The following is a 19535-nucleotide window of genomic DNA, read 5'->3' on the forward strand; positions in this document are numbered from 1 at the left end:
AAACTTTGTATGGTGATAGGTGGTTACTAAACTTATGATGATCATCTTGTAAAGTATATAATGTCAAATCACTATGTTGTATACCTAAAACCAATAAAATAATATATGTCAACTATAAAGAACTAGCAGGGATCTAGCAGGGAGGGCTCTTGTGGGCTAGGGTTTCTATACTACCATCCTTAACCTCCCACAGGCTTCTTGTTAGGGTTGGGTTGCCCCTTTGAAGACCAAGTGTAGCTATGGAATGAGGGCTGAGAAAGGGGTCGGAGGGAGCTTGGAGAGTGGAGGAATGCTCAGAGTAGGGTCCTGAAAGACTGCTTGGAAGGCTGAGAAGAGCTCCCAGGGTCTCTGCTCCTTTGGGCCTATGAACCTCAGGGTTGTGTGTGTCCATCTCTCTGATTTCCCAAGGCGCCTTCTTGGCTTTGGCTGTGCCTGAGCTGCCCTACAGGGAAGATCCCGTCAAGGCGTTTTTCCCTAGATAGGAGCCCCCACACCATTTCTTTCTCTCGACCTCCTCCACTCTCCCATATGTGGAGTCCTGGGGAAGGGGCGGGCAGGAAGGTGCCTCCACCTCAGACCTGTCAGCATCCACACCTGTTGCTTCCTTTGCTGGTCCATTTCCCATCGTCGTCTGGGGGCGGGGATTGTGCTCCTGTCCTTGGTCCAGGCCCAGGGGCCAGCCGTGGCCTCCAGTGAGGCAGGCAGGCCCCTGTCAGCACTCGCACCATTCTTATTTTATTTCCCTGTGCTGTCTCAGGCAGGGAGGCCACACACAAACACCGGTCCTGTGCTCTCCCCACCCCAGAGACGGATACCTGCTCTCCTCTATGCCCATACTCTAGCCACCCTCTCCCTCTCTAGAGCTGCCACCCAAATCATGGGCCTGGTTCTCACCTCCCCTGGCTGCCTGTAGCCGAGCAGGAGTGGGCTGCCATCTGGCCCTGGCCCTTTGCCCCTAGATTGGCTGGCTTGGGGATGCCCATTGGTGGTGAAGCAGGTGCTGAGCTGGCCATGGAGGAGCCCAGCCAGAGGCCCACCCTGGGATATGAGGTGGGATGGTCTTTAGCACTACCCGCTCACTCCCCCCACCCCCGGCCTGGAAAAAAACTTCCTGGCACCTGCCCCAGATTCTATCTGCTGCCTTGGTGCTTGGGAGCCTGAGCCTGGCCCCTGGCCTGCCCTCCTGCCCAGCACCTGGTAACCTGGGCCCTGTCTGGGCCTTTCGGAGGATTGTTTGGATCCGGACTCCAGCCTAACACAGCAGGCAGCAACACAAGGGTGCGTTGCATTAAGAGCATTATGATGTAGAGGATAAGAGTGTGGGCCCCAGAGATTGCCTGAGCTTTAATCCCAGCCTTTCTCTAACTCTCTCTGACCTTGGGGACATCACATTCTCTCTCTGGTCCTTGGGTTTTCATTTGCAAAAGGAGCCAAATGCTACCGCTGCTACCTCATAAGATTGTAAAGATGAAATAAAGTGAGGCTAAGAAGCGTGCACAGAACATAGTAACCCAGTGTTAGCTATTGCCATTGGAGTCAGAAAACCCAGGTTCTCATCATGGCTCCACTGGCTGACCTTGAGCAGATCCCTCACCCTCTGCGTCTGTTTCCTTCTTTAAATGCGGGGTTATGCTCTCTCGCTGAGGGGGAGAATGTAGGTGGAAGTGGCCTTTTTTTGCGTTGTGAGTTGCTGTGCACGTGGGCAGTGTTATCATTAATTCTGAATTCTCAGTTCTTAAGGGCAGGGGCAGGCAATTTCTTAATTTGCTTACCTTTGCAGAGAGGGCAGACACTGAGGGTCAAACGGCTCAGCGCAGGGGGCCCTGGGCTTGAAACAGAGTGTCAGTCGTGGAGGCTAGCCTGTGCCAGGACATGCCGCTGGCTTCGAGGCCATGGGTGTGGGTGCAGCTGGGGAGGGGCTCTTGGATGGTCCACAGCCTCCCTCTCTGGGGCAGTGTGCCTCTGGGCATCATGAAGTTGTTGGCCCCACCTACTCTACCAGGAAGCGAGCCCTGCACCATCTCTGGAGGCATCTTGGTTTCTTTCCCCTTTTGGCCTGTCGGGGGTATCTTGGGGCTCTTGGGGAAGACAGAGGGGATATAGCTGGAAACAAAACGTGGAAAGGTAAAGCAAAACTTCCTGGTAACAATACAGTTCTGGCTGTAGATGAGGGCAGAGGGCTGGGGCTGGGGCTGGGGCTGGGGCTGGGGCTAGGGCCAGGGCAGCCTGCTCCCTGTTTCAGCTGGTGTCTGCAGTGTGTGAATCAAGTTCAGCTAGGCGTGTGGGCCCTGGAGGCTCACATGGATCTCTGCTGCCTACTCCTCACCCTGTCTCCCCTCAATGCAGTCCACCTGAGGAGAGACATGTCGGTAAGCCATGTCTTTACAGACATGGGATGGGATCAGTGGTTTTCCCATCCATGGCTCCCTCAGGCACAAGCCAAGGTGGAGGAGGGTCTGTCCCTCTCTGGGCAGAGCTGATGGGTGAGCTGCCTGGCCTGCTCAGGTGATGCAGAGGGACTGGGGCGGACCTGTCAGGGAATCACCACTGGGACATCAGGCTGCCTTTAGTAGCTCAGCCCTGTTTAGCTGGTGAGCGGAGATCCCCTAGAGTTGGTCTGACTCTGCCTCCTCATAGTGAGTAACCACGCAGGATACCCCCGCTTTCTCTGCTTGGGTAAGGGGCCTTCTTAACTATATCCCCCGGCACTCACATGGAAATGAGTTTGGATTTTCTGAGCACGCACCAGCTGGCTGGGGGGAGGCAGCCCAGAAGGCTGCTGGCTGGGGAAGGGGGAGAAGGGGGAAGCGTGGGGAGGGAGCCAAGCCGAGATGACAATTCCACCTTCTCTCAGCAGAGCAATGGTGGGGCGCCGAGTGCTCCCCGCGGTTCATCAGTCACCCACCCTAGGAGGAAGCATCCTGCTCCTGCTTAGCCTAGAGGGAGCCCTGTCCACTCAGGCCGGCCTACCCTCTGCGGACCGCAGCCTTCAAGGTCCAAACCACTGGGCTGGACAGTAGCGAGGTTGCCCGGCTATACACGTAGACGTGTCTGTGCTCAGAGGGGTCTTCCGACTTCTAGGCCAACCCTTTCACCGGCTGGAGGGAGTGGATCCGAGGCCCTGGGAGGCGACCGGCACTATCGCGGATCAGAGGAGGCCACAAGTCTGTCCGCCGGGGTTCTCCCGTGGAAGTGCCCGGGAGCGCGTGACGAAGGCTGGCCTGGTGGTGGGCACCGCGCCCCCCTCGGGGAGCCCGGAGGCGGAGGCGACCGAGGCTGCGAGGGGCGGGGGAGGGGCGGGGTGGGGTCATGCGTTTGACTCCGCCTCTTCGCGCTGGTATCAGTCTGTGCTCGGCTGCTGGCTCAGTCTCGGCTGCTGTGCTCGCCGCCCTGGTCGCTCCGGGACGGCGAGATGACACCGCCTCCGCCCGGATGCACCGCCCTCGGCGTCCTGCCCGCCCGCGTCCCCGGCCGGCCGCCTGGGCCCGGGCTCCCGCTGCGGCTGCTACTGCTGCTGCTCTGGGCGGCCGCCGACACCCACAGCCACCCGAGGACCGGACCCCGCATCTCTGCTGTCTGGACAGGTGGGTGGCGCCGCGCAACGGGCAGAGCGCGAGTCCGCGGGGTGGGTGCGGAGTGGGTGGCACCGGCGCGGGTGCGTGAGCGAGGCTCTGCGGGTCCCGGGCTGTCCTCGCGGGGAGCGTGCGGATCTGGGTGAGTGTGAGTGTGAGTGTGAGCGCGTGCTGACTGACACACTGGAGTGGCTGGACCGCTGCGGGGAGCTGGGGGCGGGGGTGGAGGGCTGAAGCCCCGGCTAAGTCACTGCAAGTGCGCCCACAGCTGGAAGCCGCAGCGCCGGGGGGCACAGGGTAAGGGAGCGGGGCCCCTCTCTCCACTCTGAGGCGCTCTCCGTTCTCCGGCTCTGGGCCACCGGTCAAGACCCTTTCTCCGGCTGGGACCTCCTCCCACGTCCCCTTTCCTGAGCTGCGGGCTCCGCGGTCGCACCGGGCGGGCTGGCCAGATGGGTGGGGGGCGTGGTCCACATACTTGCCCAGAAGCATAGATAACAAAATTAGCATGTTATAGGTGAGGAAAAAGGATTAGAAAGGTATTTATTCAAGGGCACCTACTTAGAAAATGAATTCAAATGCTGGGATGTGAATGCAGGTTTTCCTGGCTCAAGACCCCATGTTCTTGTCACTGGGCTGGCTGCTTCCTGCTTCGAAAGGTGAGAATTAACTCAGAGATGTCCCAGAGACAACCTTGACTCTTAGCTGATTATTCGCTTAAGATATTAAGAGTCCTTTTCTCGCCCCACCCCTTCTGCCTGAAGATTTTTTTAAGTTGATTTTTAGAGAGAGAGAGAGGAAAGGGGAGAAAGAGAAATATACATGCGTTTGTTGTTCCACTTATTGATATTCATTAGTTGATTCTTGTATGTGCCGTGACCAGGGATCGAACCCGCAACCTTAGCAAATCTGGACGATTCTCTTATCAGCTGAACTATCTAGCCAGAGCCTGGAGATTTATTTCAGAAACAAATGGACTTTTAATTGGGAGGTAAAAATAAACTTTTAGACCTGAAAAGAAACTGTTTTGTGATGGCATTTTAGACACTGTGTTCTTCCAAAAGGAAGCGCATTTCTATTTTTTCCCCTTTGCATTTTATTCATTTATTTTTTAATTTACATTCATTTTTATTGTATGTTTTCCCATTACCATTGCCCCCCCCCCCCCATACTGTCTCTCTCTTCTACCTCTAGGAAGCACATTTTTTTTATCTCCCACTAGATTAGCACTTGGAGAAGGAGAATCTGTCAGACCTTCCCTTCCCACCTAGATCTCTTTGGCGGTTCTCCGTGATGGGTCACACATCCCTTCAGGACCTCCTCAGCCTGCTGTTTGAGCCAGGGGTGTGTTCCCCAGGCTCCAGTCCCCCTCCCCGCCCCAAAAAAAGACTTGCTCGTCTTTCAGAGCGCCTCATTTTAGGCCTCCCTGCCTTTCCATGTGTTTTCACTTAAGCTTGGACTACCTTCTCTCCCTAGTAATCATCAGCTCCACCTTGAATACCCTCTCAAATGATTTCTCCTGGGAGACAGCTCTTTGTCCTAGCTGTCCCTGTTAGTAATGGCTGTCGGCTTCCTGTTCCTTGTGCTCTAGCTGGGATCCCCGCCTCAGCTGAGGTCCTCAGCGTGGTGTTTGGTAATTTGTTTGATCTAGTCTTGTTTCTCCTGCTGTCCTAAGAGTTCCTCGATGTCAGGGACCCTTATGTTTTGCATTCTTGTGCCTTGCCCAAAACCAGGCATGGAGTAAATGCTTAGTATGTGTTTGTTGAGTGAATGAAGCAGGCGATTTGCTTAAGGTGAGTATTTTTCAGGAGAGGTAATCCTCACAATTAGGATAGGTGAGGATGTGGTTCCACATGGAGCCACGGGGGGGTGCCATGCGCCGTGCTTTGAGAGTGGTGCTCCTGGAGTGAGTTGGGCAGTACACAGTCTATAGGATCACAAGTGGCCATTGTAGGTGAGGGTAACCACACTTTTAAAAGTGTGACCCAGGGTGAACTGCTTACCTGCTCCCCCTTCTTTAACCCACATTTGTTCACCTATGAAATGGGCTGATGTCCTAGGTAGTAGAGCAACTAAGGAAAACTAAGACAACTGCTAAACTTTCTTGTATATACGCGTCGTGCGCACGCGCACGCACATACATACATATTAGTTTCCAAAAATCAAAAAGGAACTTTGAGTCCCAGTGAAACCCTTGATATCGTGCATGTGATGAAAGTTTATTTAAGAACACTAGGAGTACATGTGTTTCCTGGTCCCTCTTGTATTTTTTTTTTTTAATTAAAAATAATATTAAGAAAGTCCGAAAGAAAATATTAAAGAGAAAACGATTACCCTGGATCCTGCCACCCTACTAAGTGCTGTCCTGTTCTTTGTCTCTCCCCGCGCCCCACCTTGGACCACATGCACACTGGCACGTTTTACGTGGTTTTATTAAATAATGCACACACAACTCTGTGTTCTATTTCTTTTAACATATTGTGTCTATGTAGCCTCATGTTGTTCAGATGGCTTGCAGCACTTAGTACTTTAAATCACTGTATAAAAATCTACTGAGTTGGTTATACCTTCCTCCTTTTCAAATGTGAGAAGTCTAAAATTCTTGCAGTGGGATGTTGATCAGAGCAGTCTCTTTCATGTGATAAGATCCTCTCTGCTGGAACTGGACTTTGATTATCTTTGATAGCCTGAGGATGCTTAGAAGAGTGCATTTTTCACATCTGTGTTATAAATGGGTTTTTCTGAGTGGGCGCTCACATTGTTAGTGGGGTGATGAGGGAGGGGACCTGCAGGCCAAGCTGCACCTGGCCACATGCTGAAATGATGTTTTGTGTCTGCAGCATGGGCAGGGCCTGGGCTGTAGGGTAACTGTGTGTCTTGTCCCCAGAACCTGTGGACAAAGTGGCTGCCCTGCGGGAGTTCCGGGTGCTGCACACTGCCTTGCACAGCAGCTCCTCCTACCGGGAGGCGGTGAGTGTGTGCTGTGCAGCCCCCTGCCTGAGACTCACCAGACCTGCAGGAGAGTGTGAATGCTGGAGAGTGGTGTAGAGTGGGAGCTGGGAGCCCGTTGCCATGGCCACCAAGAGTTCCTCGGGGAGTTTTTGCCCTGTCTGTGGGTCTCAGTAGAGCCCTGTCTTCCCCCAAGGAGGCTGTCTCAGCTAGGTAGTGTCGATTCCATCTAGAGATAATGATACAACCTCTTCTGGTATTGGCCTCACAGAATGAATATGATTACAGCCAAAGGATCCACATATGGTCTCCCCTGGGCCTCGTTCTTGGAATTTGGCTGAACTGCCTGCCCACTGCCCCTCACCTGGGTTTCCTCACTGCGAGATGCACTGGTGTCTTTCTGTAGGAGAGTTGATAAGCAAAATTGATACAGCTGCAAACTTCCCGATATATATGGCTATGAAATGATAGTCGTATGGAGATTAGAAAGGACTTTTGGGACCTAGAGAAACCTTTGTTATTGGCTTGTAACAGAGCTTTTATTTTGGAAGCTTTAGAGGTATAGATGGGGGAAGGACTAGAGATTGACGGTTTGCTATGATAATGCCTTTTAAAGAAAAAAAAATTGTTTCCCCTCCCGTAAGCCACGATCTCTGAGAAGAAAGAGGTTCATCTGATTCCGGGGACTGTTGTTTTGTTGTGGTGTATGTGCAGGCACTCAGAGGGAGCAAGTACTTAAGCAGAGTGTGGAAACCCGCTGAGTGCATTGAGCTCAGCCCTCCCCATTTCTCCTGCAGGTCTTTAAGATGCTCAGCAATAAGGAGTCTCTGGATCAGATCATTGTGGCCACCCCAGGCCTCAGCAGTGACCCCATTGCTCTCGGTAGGTACAGGGCTGAACTTGAGGAAGTAGCTGTGGGAAAAGCAGAAACCAGAAGAAGGCGGTCACCCTAAAGAGACTCTGACCGTCTTTTGAAGAATCACTGGTCTTGCTGGGGGGAGAGGGGAGAACCAAGACGCGTTCCGCATACCTAGCCCTCCAAGAGCTGTCAGCCCCTCAGCCTAACTAACATCATAAATGAAACTGTGAGGATGAAACTGTGAGGATGGTTTGGGCAGCAGTTAGCCCAAACCATAGCAATCAGGGAAGACTTCTTGCACACCTTGGTGGATCAGGCAAGAGCCTGGAGGTAACGGGAAAAGAGGCTGGCGTGTTGGTGCCCAGTATGTGACTTAACTGCAGGGCAAGGTGGTGAGCAGAGAACAAGATGGAGAGCACTCTGTTGTGCTGCTTGGTGCTTTGTTTCTTCCACTTCTTACATGGGGTGCTTTGTGGTCCTGTGTCCCCGCTGAGCTGGTTGCCCTGAGGCCTAACACTTCTTCTCCCTCCTGGATCTGGCTAGGTTTCAGTCTCTGAGGTGAGTCCTGTTCTCCTTAGGGGTTCTCCAGGACAAGGACCTTTTCTCTGTCTTTGCTGATCCCAACATGCTTGATACGTAAGTATACCCATTTTATTGAAGAGTACCCTATCTCTCCTCATACAGTCGGTCCAGAGCCTAAGGGTTGCCCTGCATTGGGCTCTTGGAGCCCAGTTCTTGACTGCCCCCAAGTCTACCTTCTGAATGTGTCAGGAGGTGAGAAGGAGCAGGGAGCTATGGGGGAGCGACAAACCCAAGGGCAGGAACACATATTGCTGTGGAGGTGAAGCAGGGTCTGAGGGAGGTGGCCCTGTGGGCTGGGCTCAGTTTAGTTCTCATGCGATAGCTATGAAGGATCCTTCGAAGGATGTGAAGCTGGGGAAGGAAGCAGGTGCATAGATCCTTATTGTTTTAGAGCTGGACGGGACAGCAGAGGTTTTGTCTCTTATTTTGCAAGCGAAGAAAAAAGCTCTCCCCACCCTCGCCCCCTCAAAGGGAAGAGAGGGGACCTGGGAAGCAGTGGCAGAGTCGAGACCAAAGACTGATCCCTGAGCCTCTCAGGCAGTCCTATCCCATAATGCCGAGGGGAAGGGGGAAGCGTTTACAATGGACCCCAGGACTGAAGGCCTTGACGCTGTGGCTAGGGGCAGAGCAGAGGAGGACAAAGCCAGCTGGAAGGAGGTGCTGGAGACCGAGGATTTTAAAGGCAGGCTCAGGGGGCTTTTGTTTGTTGATATTTCTGAGGGCCACCCAGGCTTTTGTCATGGCAGGCGTGCTCTTTCTTATTCACCCTTGGGTTTCTTCCTGCCCCTGTTCCAGGTTGGTACCTGCTCATCCGGCCCTAGTCAATGCCATTGTCCTGGTTTTGCACTCGGTGGCCGGCAGCACGCCGCTACCGGGGGCTGACTCCTCTTCCCGGAGCACGCCCTCCAGCTCCTACCGGGACATGCCAGGTGAGTCCCAGGAGAGTGCCGTGCAGGCCCCCTCCGGAGCCGGCAGTGGCCCAGGAAAATGCTTTACTCAGCAGCTATGTATAGCGCTGGCAGAGGGTGTTCCTCGGGAACTCTCGGTTTGAGTCAGGGAGTGCATCTGTCCTGTAATTTTCCAAGAGAAGAAATGAAAATATGAATTTGGAGAGTATCTGAGCTGAGATTCTGGAGCTGCGCCTGTGCCTTTCTGTTCTTCCTCCTGAAATCTGTTCTGTCTCCTCCAGGTGGCTTCCTCTTTGAAGGGCTCTCTGACGATGAGGATGACTTTCACCCAGTAAGTGGCCTGGCTGCCTGCCCTCTGGGGAATGTGGTCCCAGGGCCGCTCCCCTCCCTGGGACCTGGAGCCCAAGCTGTGAGGTGGTGACAGGCCCTTTGGTGTCCACATCTGTGCTATACTATTGCTTTCTGAACCTGGCAGCTTGAGGAGTCTCCCCAAGAACTGTACAAGGAACGGGGGCGGGGTTATCTGGGACCGTCACAGGGCCACTTTCCTGATTCTGGGTGCCTCCCTTCTCCAGAGGGCCAGGTCCACGCCCTCTAGCAGCACCCCCAGCTCCCGCCCGGCCTCCCTGGGGTACAGTGGAGCTGCTGGACCCCGGCCCATCACCCAGAGCGAGCTGGCCACTGCCCTGGCCCTGGCCAGCACTCCAGAGAGCAGCTCTCACACACCGACTCCAGGCACCCAGGTATGGAGAGGGGGGCAAGAAGAGGGAGGCTGGGATCCCAGGGGGAGAAGCTCCCCAACGGTGGGGTGGATTTGCCCTTGCTGACCCTGGTATCTGGTTTGAGCTGAACTCTGCCTGAATCCTCGCGGGGTTTCTCACTCTGCGACCTTTCTCTCACTCGCCTTTAGGGCACAGAAGTCCAGGGTGTAGCACAGTCTTGACTGATTCCTCCTCCTGAGTAAGTCAGGAGAACCTTCCCTCCCATTAAGTGCGCTTCCCCATCCCTGACACATTAAGGGCCCAGCCCTCAATAGCTTAAGCATTTCTAGTGATTTCCGGTCACGCCAGCTTCCGGTGCTAGGGTCCTAGGCTAGGTCAGCGGCTCGACTCCATTTCCCTGGAGCGGAAGAGAATGGAGCCTTTCCTGCCCGCCTGATGAGCCTTTAGGTACCTACCTCTGTGTGGTTGTCTCAGGCAGGCCCCAGTTGGAGGTGGTAGTTGGGCGTGCCGGGGGCACCGTGGGGTGATGTGACAGCAGTGTCTATGTGCCGGGAGATTGAGATGGCCCTGAGGGCGGCCCTGACCACTGGTTTGTCTCACTAGGGCCATTCCTCTGGGACCTCACCAATGTCCTCTGGTGTCCAGTCAGGGACACCCATCACCAATGACCTCTTCAGCCAAGCCCTACAGCATGCCCTGCAGGCCTCTGGGCAGCCCAGCCTTCAGGTCAGTCTTCCCCACTCCTGGTGCCCGTGCGGCTTTCCTGGTTACTTTGGATACCGAGCTTTCTTCTGCTCTCTGGGGGCCTTCCCACTTGGCGTGCTTCACTCTAGGAACAGCAGGGGCGTGGCAGTGTAACAGGAGGATGCTCACCGCAAGGGCAGTAATCCCTGTGACTTCCACTCCTGCACCCAGTGACGGTGGCCTGGCTGCGCTGACCTCCTGGCTTACAAAACTGACTTACGGCAGTTTTGGTCCATTCATTCCGTCATTCCGCGAGTGCTACCTGAGCACCGAGCATGTTATACTGAGCTTGGGGCTGGGTCCGGTTCCTGGGCTAGAGATGAGCCGTCCTCATTCCTGCCAGAGGGGCGTCAGGCAGTTAGCTACTGAACTTGAGGAGCAACGGGGCTAGAAGCCTGGCCCAGGATTGAGGTGCGGGTATAGGTCAGACAGAACTTCTAAAGAAGGGATGTTTAAGCTGATTGTCAAAGAATGAGTTAGAGGTTGGGCAGGCAGCGAAGGGGTTGTTTGGGGTGGAGGGTTGGTGTCCAGGCACGTGCGGAGGGGCATGTGACATTCTGAGGACTGCAAGGCTCAAGGCAGCGTCCTCGTGGAGAAGACCCTGAGATGTGGAGCCGGAGAGAAAGAGAGCAGGTGCCCGCCTGCATGTGCGGAGCAGAGGGCCTGGGCAGCGTGGTCACTAAGGGAGCCGTGGCGGGTTAAGCGGGAGTGACACCATCCGTTCCGCTTCATGGCACGCTCACCTTAGCAGCCAAGCGGAAGACCCACGGTCTCTGTGCGCAGCTGTCTGCTTCCCTGTTTCCCTCACTGCTCACAGGAAGCGTGGGGCCGAGCGTCATCTCTGGAACTTGCCAGAGTCAGTAAGCCAGGATATGGTAGAGACCGGGTTTAAACCCGTGTGGTTTTGTCTACCCCATGTGGCCCAGGTGGACAGTGAGGGGATTGGGAGCAGTGCCTGTGGACAGCTTGTCTTTTTTCGTTTCTTCATCTTAGCCGGACGCCTGTTCACCTTGTTCTCCAGCTCAGGAGCTTTCGGTGGTTCCACCAGGCCTATAAACTGAGTCAGAGTTGGTCGTGTGGTTTTCTTAAAAGCCCTCCACACCCTCCCCTTCCTGCCTGCGTGAATTTACATTCCTTCCCCATTGCCTTCTCCTTTCCGCAGTGCGAGCACATCATTTCCCCTAAGTTGTACGCTTACCTACTTCATGAGATAGAGAGACTGACGAAGTTTTGAAGGTACTAAAAGAAAATATGGGTTAATTGCTTTAAACCCTTACAGTTGCGAAGGCTTTTTATAACTGAAAGTCAAAATCCAGGGGCCGTTGTCGAAAAAGTAATATATTTTGAGTTTGTAAAAGTGAAAATTTATGTGTATCAATCCAAACAAATAAGGAAAAAAGAAAACAGGCAAAGTCTGAATGCTAACAACAAAAACATTTTTCGTAAAAAGGAGAGAAGCCATGAACTGACTATTCATGGAAGTGCAGTACCGATGGCCCCCAGACCATGTACGTCCTCACAGTCCCATTTCTCAGAATTTGTCCTGGACGTGTTTGTGCTCAAAGAAAATGACACCTGTACGGAGTTGGTCGCTGCAGTGTTGTTCCAATGGCAAAAGATTGGAACTAGCCCAATTATGGTACATTTCAGGACATCCACGGTGCTAAAACATGTCATGGTTATTAAAAAGGCCTTCAAGTACTGGCATAGAGAGATGTCCAGGCTACACTGAGAGCGTTAAAGAAAAAAGAAGAGGGGTATAGACGAAGAGGAGGAACACGACAAAAGTGTAAATACAGTAACGTGTTTGTCTTCTCAAAATAAAATTGGTCATCCAGGTTGGGGATGAGAGTGGATGCAAGGAAGACGTTTTTGCTATTTATCATGCTCGAAACCAGAACTAAGCAAAAATCTTATCCTCCTCACCCTTTTTGTTATGTGCGCGCGTCTGCGTGTGTGTATGTCTGTTCCTACACATAGTAGGAGGAAGAAAGTAGTCTTTTGAACGTCAGACGTTGAGTAATTTGCTTTTTTCTTTGATTCTTATGTTAAAATTTTCTTTTTTAAAAAATTGGATAAACTTTTAATTTGTTCTTTAAACCCTGAGTCTCTCTTGTAGTCTTCCTAGAGATCCTATGTTGTGTGGAACTTCAAATCAGCGAGTTTGCGGTAGGACAGACCCACCCTTTTCTCTCCCCTCAAAGGACAGACCTAAGCGCGTCTCCGTAGGATCCCATCTAACAGCTTTTCCCTGGTCCTGTCTTTCTGCAGAGCCAGTGGCAGCCTCAGCTGCAGCAGCTGCGCGACATGGGCATTCAGGATGATGAGCTGAGCCTGCGGGCCCTTCAGGCCACTGGCGGGGACATCCAAGCAGCTCTGGAGCTCATCTTTGCCGGAGGAGCCCCATGAACTCCCCGCTCCTCCTGACCCCCAACAAACTGCCAAGGTGTCTGCCCACGGGAGGCACTCCTGGAGGTGCCCCATCTCTCCTTTACCCAATACACCTGACGGTTGACCTTCACTTTGTCCAGTGCCTGGCCTTTCTGGCTGATCCGCGCTGGTGGGGGCAGTGGGGCAAGTGTGGTGTGTGGGTCTCGGTGCTGTGACATCGGGGAGCATGACTGGCTCTTGCTGCTGGGCCGTGGCTGGAGAATGTTAGTCCCATGTGATGGGGTATGGCATATGAGTATCTGTTTCTTCTCTTCGACCCAGAAATGAAAATGGACAAAGAAATTACTACCTTTACAGCTGAAGATTTGCTTCAGAAGCGTTTGAAGGGCCTATTTTATGCAAGGCCTTATTCCAGGAGCTGTGTAAATGTGAGAATGAATCATATACAAGGACTTCATCACTAGGAAGAAGTATGGCCATGCATGAATTTTTTCACGAATAATTTTAATACCAGATAAAATATGAAATAAACCCTTTTCTGTGCCTTCAGAGCATCCTGTAGTTCTCTCGATTATTGTATGTGTTTCACTGTTTTGTCATTAGCTTCCTTTTTCTTTCTCCCACACTCTGGTAGATTGTGTTGATGGCCCAATTCATCATCCTCCCTGTTGCCAAGCCCTTTATGACATAACCGCAGTGCCTGCCCACTATGAATGGAACCTGCCCGCCCTTCATTCTAGCTGCCACCATGTGACCTGCTTTGGCCAACAGAATGTTAGCATTTGTGGTGGAAGCAGAGACTTGAAATGGACTTGGATTTGGGCGCTTCCCTTTTGCACTTCTGCTGTAATAAGGAGAACATGCCTGAGCTAGCTTTTGAAGACAGGCGCATGTGGCAGAGCTGATTCTCTTGAACCACCCTAGCAGAAGCCAGCCTAGGTTAGCTATCTGGCAGACGTGAGTGAGCACAGCCATAACAATGTCTACAAATATATCTGCACAACTTGATGAATTTTCACAAAGTGAGCACATGTATATAATCACTAGATAAAAAACTAGAACATTACTAACATTTCAGAAGCACCTTGGATGCCCTTCCCAGTCATTACCCACCGACTCCTCCAAAGGTAACTGTTATCTTGGTAATCTAACACCGTAGGTTAGTTATTGTCTGCTATTGTACTTCCAAATGGAATCATACCATATATAGTCTTTTGTGTCTGGTTTCTTTCATTAAAGATTATATTAATGAGTCTTCAGGTTATTGCGAAGAGAAGTAGTTTCTTTTTATTGCTGTACAGTATAGCATAGGACGGGTATAACACAATGTCATTAATTCTATATTCATGTATATTTGGGTTATTTCCCAATTAGAACTATTGGAAGTAACGTGACAATGCATATTCTTATATTTCATGAGCATATGTATACTTTCTGTTGTATACATTGTTAAGGGTTGAACTGCCAGGATATAGGATATGTTCAGCTAATACATATTGACAAACAGGCTTCCCAAATACCTGTACCAATATACACTCCCAGCAGAAATGTATAGGAGTCCTATTTTCTCCACATCCTTGTCAACTCTTAGTTTTGTCAGTCTTTTTAATGTATTCTGATAGGTGTATACTAGCATCTTATTTTTGTTTTAAGTTATACATTATGACTAATGAGCATGAGTACATTTTCTGTTTTTCATAATTGAGATTTTATTTGTTGTTTTAGGATAAGTGTGCAATCATTTTGTTTGTCCACAATCCATAGCATATATACCAAAAACCTAAAAAGTTATGTAGTTGGGATTCTTTTCTAAACCACCCTAGCAGAAGCCAGCCTAGGTTAGCTATCTATCAGACATGTGAGTGAGCACAGCCAAAACAATGTCTACAAATATATTTATACAACTTGTTATTCCAGTGACTTTCCAGCTTAAATTTGAGAGGCTAATTTTCCTTACCAGAGTATCAAATATCAATATCTTTGAGTGCTGAATCACTATTATATCAAAGTCCCACTAATTCACAATTTAATATCATATACACTACATAATCAAATTTTGAATCTTTCACAGCAGATTAATAAAGTTACGAGGAAAACTTGACTACCACAACAAAGATATTAGAGAGTGCACAAAATTCTGATGGAGCCAAGGTCAAGGAGAGGTTTTCTTTAGGAAATGATTCTACCAAAAACACAGGAATAGAAGTAACTTAAAATGTTTTCACATGTTTCTTCTTTTCTTCCCTGGAACCAGATACTAACTTGAACCTTCAAGAAAGAAGGAAAAGTATCAGAAATGATAAATATATGAATAATTGTCAAAGACTACTTTTTCTTGGTTTCATTAGAATATATATGGCTATTTAAAAATAATGTGGACTTTTTCCCTTTCTATGCTCTGGAACATTCTAAGTAGCTTTGAATGTTTGCTAGATTCTCCTATGAATTCATCTGGGCCTGTGACTTTTTGAGGAGTAATTATTTACCAAGTTTTGCCATGTATAATGTGCACCCATGTTTTAGTATGCATTATACACAGGATTATATTATCATTATACCCATGTATATTGTGCATCCTTATTTTTCCCATAAAAAGTGAGGCAAAAAGTGCACATTATGCATGGCAAAATACAGTAATCTGTTTACATTTTTAAAAAGATTTTACTTGCCCTGGCTGGTGTGGCTCAGTGGATTGAGTGCTGGCTTGCGAACCAAGGGGTCACTGGTTTGATTCCCACTCAGGACACATGCCTGGGTTGCAGACCAGGTCCTCAGTAGGGGGTGTACAAGAGGAAACCACATATTGATGTTTCCCTCCTCCTCTCCCTCCCTTCCCTTCCGTCTAAAAAAATAAATATATAAACTCTTTAAAAAAAAGATTTTACTTATTTTCAGAGAGAGAGGTGTAGGGAGGGAGAGAGGGAGAGAATCATCAATTGGTTGCCTCTTGGATGCCCCTAAATGGGGACCTGGCCCATAACCCAGGTATATGTCCTGACAGGAATCGAACCAGTGACCTTTTGGTTTGCAGTCTGGCACTCAGTCCACTGAACCACACCAGCCAGGACTACATTTTTATATTTAATAGTGATGTAGGCATTTCAGGGGTCTGGGGCCCAAGGGTCCACCCTGGGTTCTTAATTTCAAGTGGGAAACAAACAAAATTTGAGACATAGAATTTAAAGTAAAAGTGAGTTTATTAGTGAGGCAGTGAGATAGAGAGTGGGCTACTCCACAGATAGTGCAGCCCTCTGTAGCATAATTTGCTTCCTTTATTGATGTTAATTTAATCTGGGGATAGCATACTCAATAATGGAGAGGAATATTCAGGATATTTTTGGGAAAGGGGTCGAGATTTCTCAGGTGAGCTTTGTAGGCCACTTTGTGTGCTTATGTGGGCTTTTCCAATCATGAGGGTGTAAGGTGTGTCATTTACATGCTAATGTATTACAATGAGTGTATAAATAGGCTAGAGGTTACTATTAGGTGAAATTAGTAGCCATGTTGGGTTGAGCTGGTTGCTCCTGCTTTAAGCCATAAATCCAGTAGTGGGTGGGCTGATTTCCTTGTTGACAGTTCCTATAGCTTTTTCTTTTTTTAAAATTAAAGTGATTGCATTTATTTTGTATTTCTTTTTAGAGAAGGGAAGGGAGGGAGAAAGAAAAGGAGAGAAACATCAATGTGTGGTTGCATCTTGTGTGCTCCGTACTAGGGACCTGGCCTACAACGCAGGCAATGTACCCTACACTGGGAATAGAACCAGCGGCCCTTTGGTTTGCAGGTCGGTACTCAATCCACCTTAGCTGAGCCACACCAGCTAAGGTCCTGTGGAGCTTTTTTTCAATTGCAGCTGTTTCACTGCATATACTATCTCACTAGAGCCAAACTGAATAAATAACATTTCCTAGGAAAATATCTATTTAACTTAGCTTTTCAAATATGTTTGTCTAGATTTTTGAAAAGTAGTATCATAATATTTTTAAAATTTTCCTCTGTCATTTCTTCTCTTACATTTTCATTTTCCTTGTTGTTCTTGATTAGATTAGCTATGGTTTTCAGTTGGTTGATATTTTTTCTTTTTTTAAAGTATATTTTATTGATTATGCTATTACAGTTGTCCCATTTCTTTCCTCCAATTTTATCTCCTTGCCCTGCAGCCCCCTCCCTACAGCATTCCCCTCTCTTAGTTTATGTCATGGGTTGTACATATAAATTCTTTGGCTTCTCCATTTCCTATAGTATTCTTAACTGTCTATTTTGTACCTACCAGTTATGCCTCTTATTCCCTGTACCTTTTCTCCCGTTCTCCCCCCTCCTCCTCCCTGCTGATAACCCTCCATGTGATCTCCATTTCTGTGATTCTGTTCCTGTTCTACTTGTTTGCTTACTTTGTTTTGTTTTGTTTAGGTTCAGTTGTAGATAGTTATGAGTTTGTTGTCATTTCACTGTTCATAGTTTTGATCTTCTTTTTCTTAGATAAGTCCCTTTAACATTTCATATAAGGGCTTGGAGATAGTGAAATCCTTGAACTTGACCTTATCTGGGAAGCACTTTATCTGCCCTTCCATTCTAAATGAGAGCTTTGTTAGATAGAGTAATCTTGGATGTAGGCCCTTGTCTTCCATGACTTCAAATACTTCTTTCCTGCCCCTTCTTGCCTGTAAGGTTTCTTTTGATAAATCAGCGGATAGTCCTATGGGAACTCCTTTGTAAGTAACTGTCTCCTTTTCTCTTGTTGTTTTTAAGGTTCTCTCCTTATCTTTAATCTTGGGTAATGTAATTATGATGTGTCTTGGTGTGTTCCTCCTTGGATCCAATGTCTTTGGGACTCTCTGAGCTTCCTGGACTTGAATGTCTATTTCCTTCCCAAGATTGGGGGAATTTTCCTGCATTATTTTTTAAAATAACTTTTCAATGTCTTGTTCTTGCTCTTCTCCTGGCACCCCTATAATTTCGATGTTGCATTATTTAAAGTTGTCCCAGAGGTTTCTAAGCCTCTCCTCAGTTTTTGAATTATTTTTTCTTCATTCTGTTCTGGTTGAATGTTTATCTCTTCCTTCTGCTCCAAATCGTTGATTTGAGTCCTGGTTTCCTTCCCTTTACTGTTGGTTGCCAGTATATTTTTCTTTATTTCACTTTGCATAGCCTTCATTTCTTCCTCTCTTTTGCAACCATACTCAGTCATTTCTGTGAGCACCCTGATTACCAGTGTTTTTGAACTCTGCATCTGATAGGTTGTCTATCATCTCATAAATTAGTTTTTTTAAAGATTTTATTTATGTATTTTTAGAGAGCGTGGAAGGGAGGGAAAAAGAGAGGTAGAGATATATCAGTATGTGGTTGCCTCTCATGCACCCCCCACTGGAGACATGGCCCACAATCCAGGCATGTGCCCTGACTAAGAATCAAACCAATGATCCTTTGGTTCACAGGCCAGCATTCAATCCACTGAGCCACACCAGCCAGGGCCATAACTTAGTTCTTTCTCCAGAGTTTTGATCTGTTCTTTCATTTGGGCCATATTTCTTTGTCTTGGTGCTCCTGTTACATTGTAAGGGACACAGCCTTAGGTATTCACCAGAGCAGGGCATCCCACATTGCTGCTGTGGTGCTTTACATGAGAGAGGGTCAGAGAGAACAATGCCATTTACTCAGCTCTTGTTCCACTTTCAGTCACTTCCCCTGCTATCCACAAGTGAATTGGGTCCTTCTGGTGCTGATTCCTAGATGGGTGGATTTTTGTACATTGTACAACCTCATGGGTCCCTTGAACAGACTCTCCTGTGAGACTGGGAGTTTTTCTGCCACCACAACCCCCACAGGATTTTACAGCCAGAGGTTTTGAGGCTTTATTTCCCCATGCTGGACCCCTGGGTTGCATGGGGAACACCTGTTCCCCAGTTGTTCCTCCTGGTTTATCTGCAAACAAACGTGGGACCTTCCCAGTCTGCCTGCCACTGCCTTCCTGTGCATTCTCCACACACTTCCTCACCTCTCCTACCAGTCTGGATGAATGTTTCTTAATTAACTCCTTGTCGTTGGATTTCCATACAGTTCGAGTTTCTGGCAGTTCTGCTTGTTTTTTGTCTTTAAATTGGTTGTTGTACTTTCTTTGGTTGTGCGAGGAAGTGACGCATATCTACCTACACCTCCATCTTTGCCAGAAGTCTGATTGATATTTTTTTCTAAGAACCAACCCTTAAATTTATTTATACTGTTTAGATATTTTTCGGTTTTCTCACTTATTAATTTCTGCTTATATCCATATTAGTTCCTTTATTCTGCTTTCTCTTGGTTTACTTGGCTGTTTTGTTTTTGTTTTTGCTTTTTAATTGATGTTTAATTTTACTGATACAAATATTTAATATAATACATGTTATCCTAACTGCTTTTGCAGCATCACAAAGATTCGGATAAGCTGTGTTTCCAAATAGATTCAGATTGCTTTTTTATGAAAATCTGCAATTTTGGTTTGTATTATCTTATTGACCAAAAATTACTTAATAGAGAGTAAAAACATTTCTAGGTGGAAGGGTCTTTTTCCTTTTAATTTTGTTACTAACATACTTTTATGAAATTTGAATCAGAGATTGTTGCTTGTACTATTGTTATATTTTTTAAATTATTGAGATTATCTTTGTGACCTAAATCAGTTTTCACGAATGTAGCCCATGCTCAGATCCACCAGGTATCAGACCTGTCCTCAGTATTTCTCCCCTTGGTGTAGGATCCTCTCCTCCTGGGGTAACTCTAGCAGATGTTGGTATTTGATCCCCTTTAGGACCAGGCTGCACTCCTTTCTTTCATACAA

The 19535-nt window shown here is 48.5% G+C and overlaps 1 protein-coding gene across 2 annotated transcripts; it reads left to right on the forward strand.

Moving 5' to 3' along the window:
* The first annotated feature begins 3371 nt into the window (after positions 1-3371).
* Positions 3372-13251, forward strand: LOC129064091 (ubiquitin-like protein 7). 2 transcript variants are annotated; one of them, XM_054565172.1, is made up of 9 exons: positions 3372-3584; positions 6457-6539; positions 7316-7400; positions 7956-8013; positions 8755-8888; positions 9149-9198; positions 9443-9610; positions 10193-10315; positions 12605-13251. In XM_054565172.1, exons 1-9 carry the CDS (start codon positions 3413-3415, stop codon positions 12740-12742), a joined length of 1011 nt encoding a protein of 336 aa, XP_054421147.1. In that variant the 5' UTR covers positions 3372-3412; the 3' UTR covers positions 12743-13251. The 2 variants fall into 2 exon arrangements, with proteins under 2 accessions (XP_054421147.1, XP_054421154.1); XM_054565179.1 differs by lacking the exon at positions 3372-3584 and adding an exon at positions 4153-4228.
* Positions 13252-19535: the final 6284 nt, after the last annotated feature.

The sequence above is a fragment of the Pteronotus mesoamericanus genome, unplaced genomic scaffold (genome assembly GCF_021234165.1).
Source record: "Pteronotus mesoamericanus isolate MK-2021 breed Mesoamerican mustached bat unplaced genomic scaffold, CSHL_Meso_final contig_100, whole genome shotgun sequence".
Taxonomy (NCBI): domain Eukaryota; kingdom Metazoa; phylum Chordata; class Mammalia; order Chiroptera; family Mormoopidae; genus Pteronotus; species Pteronotus mesoamericanus.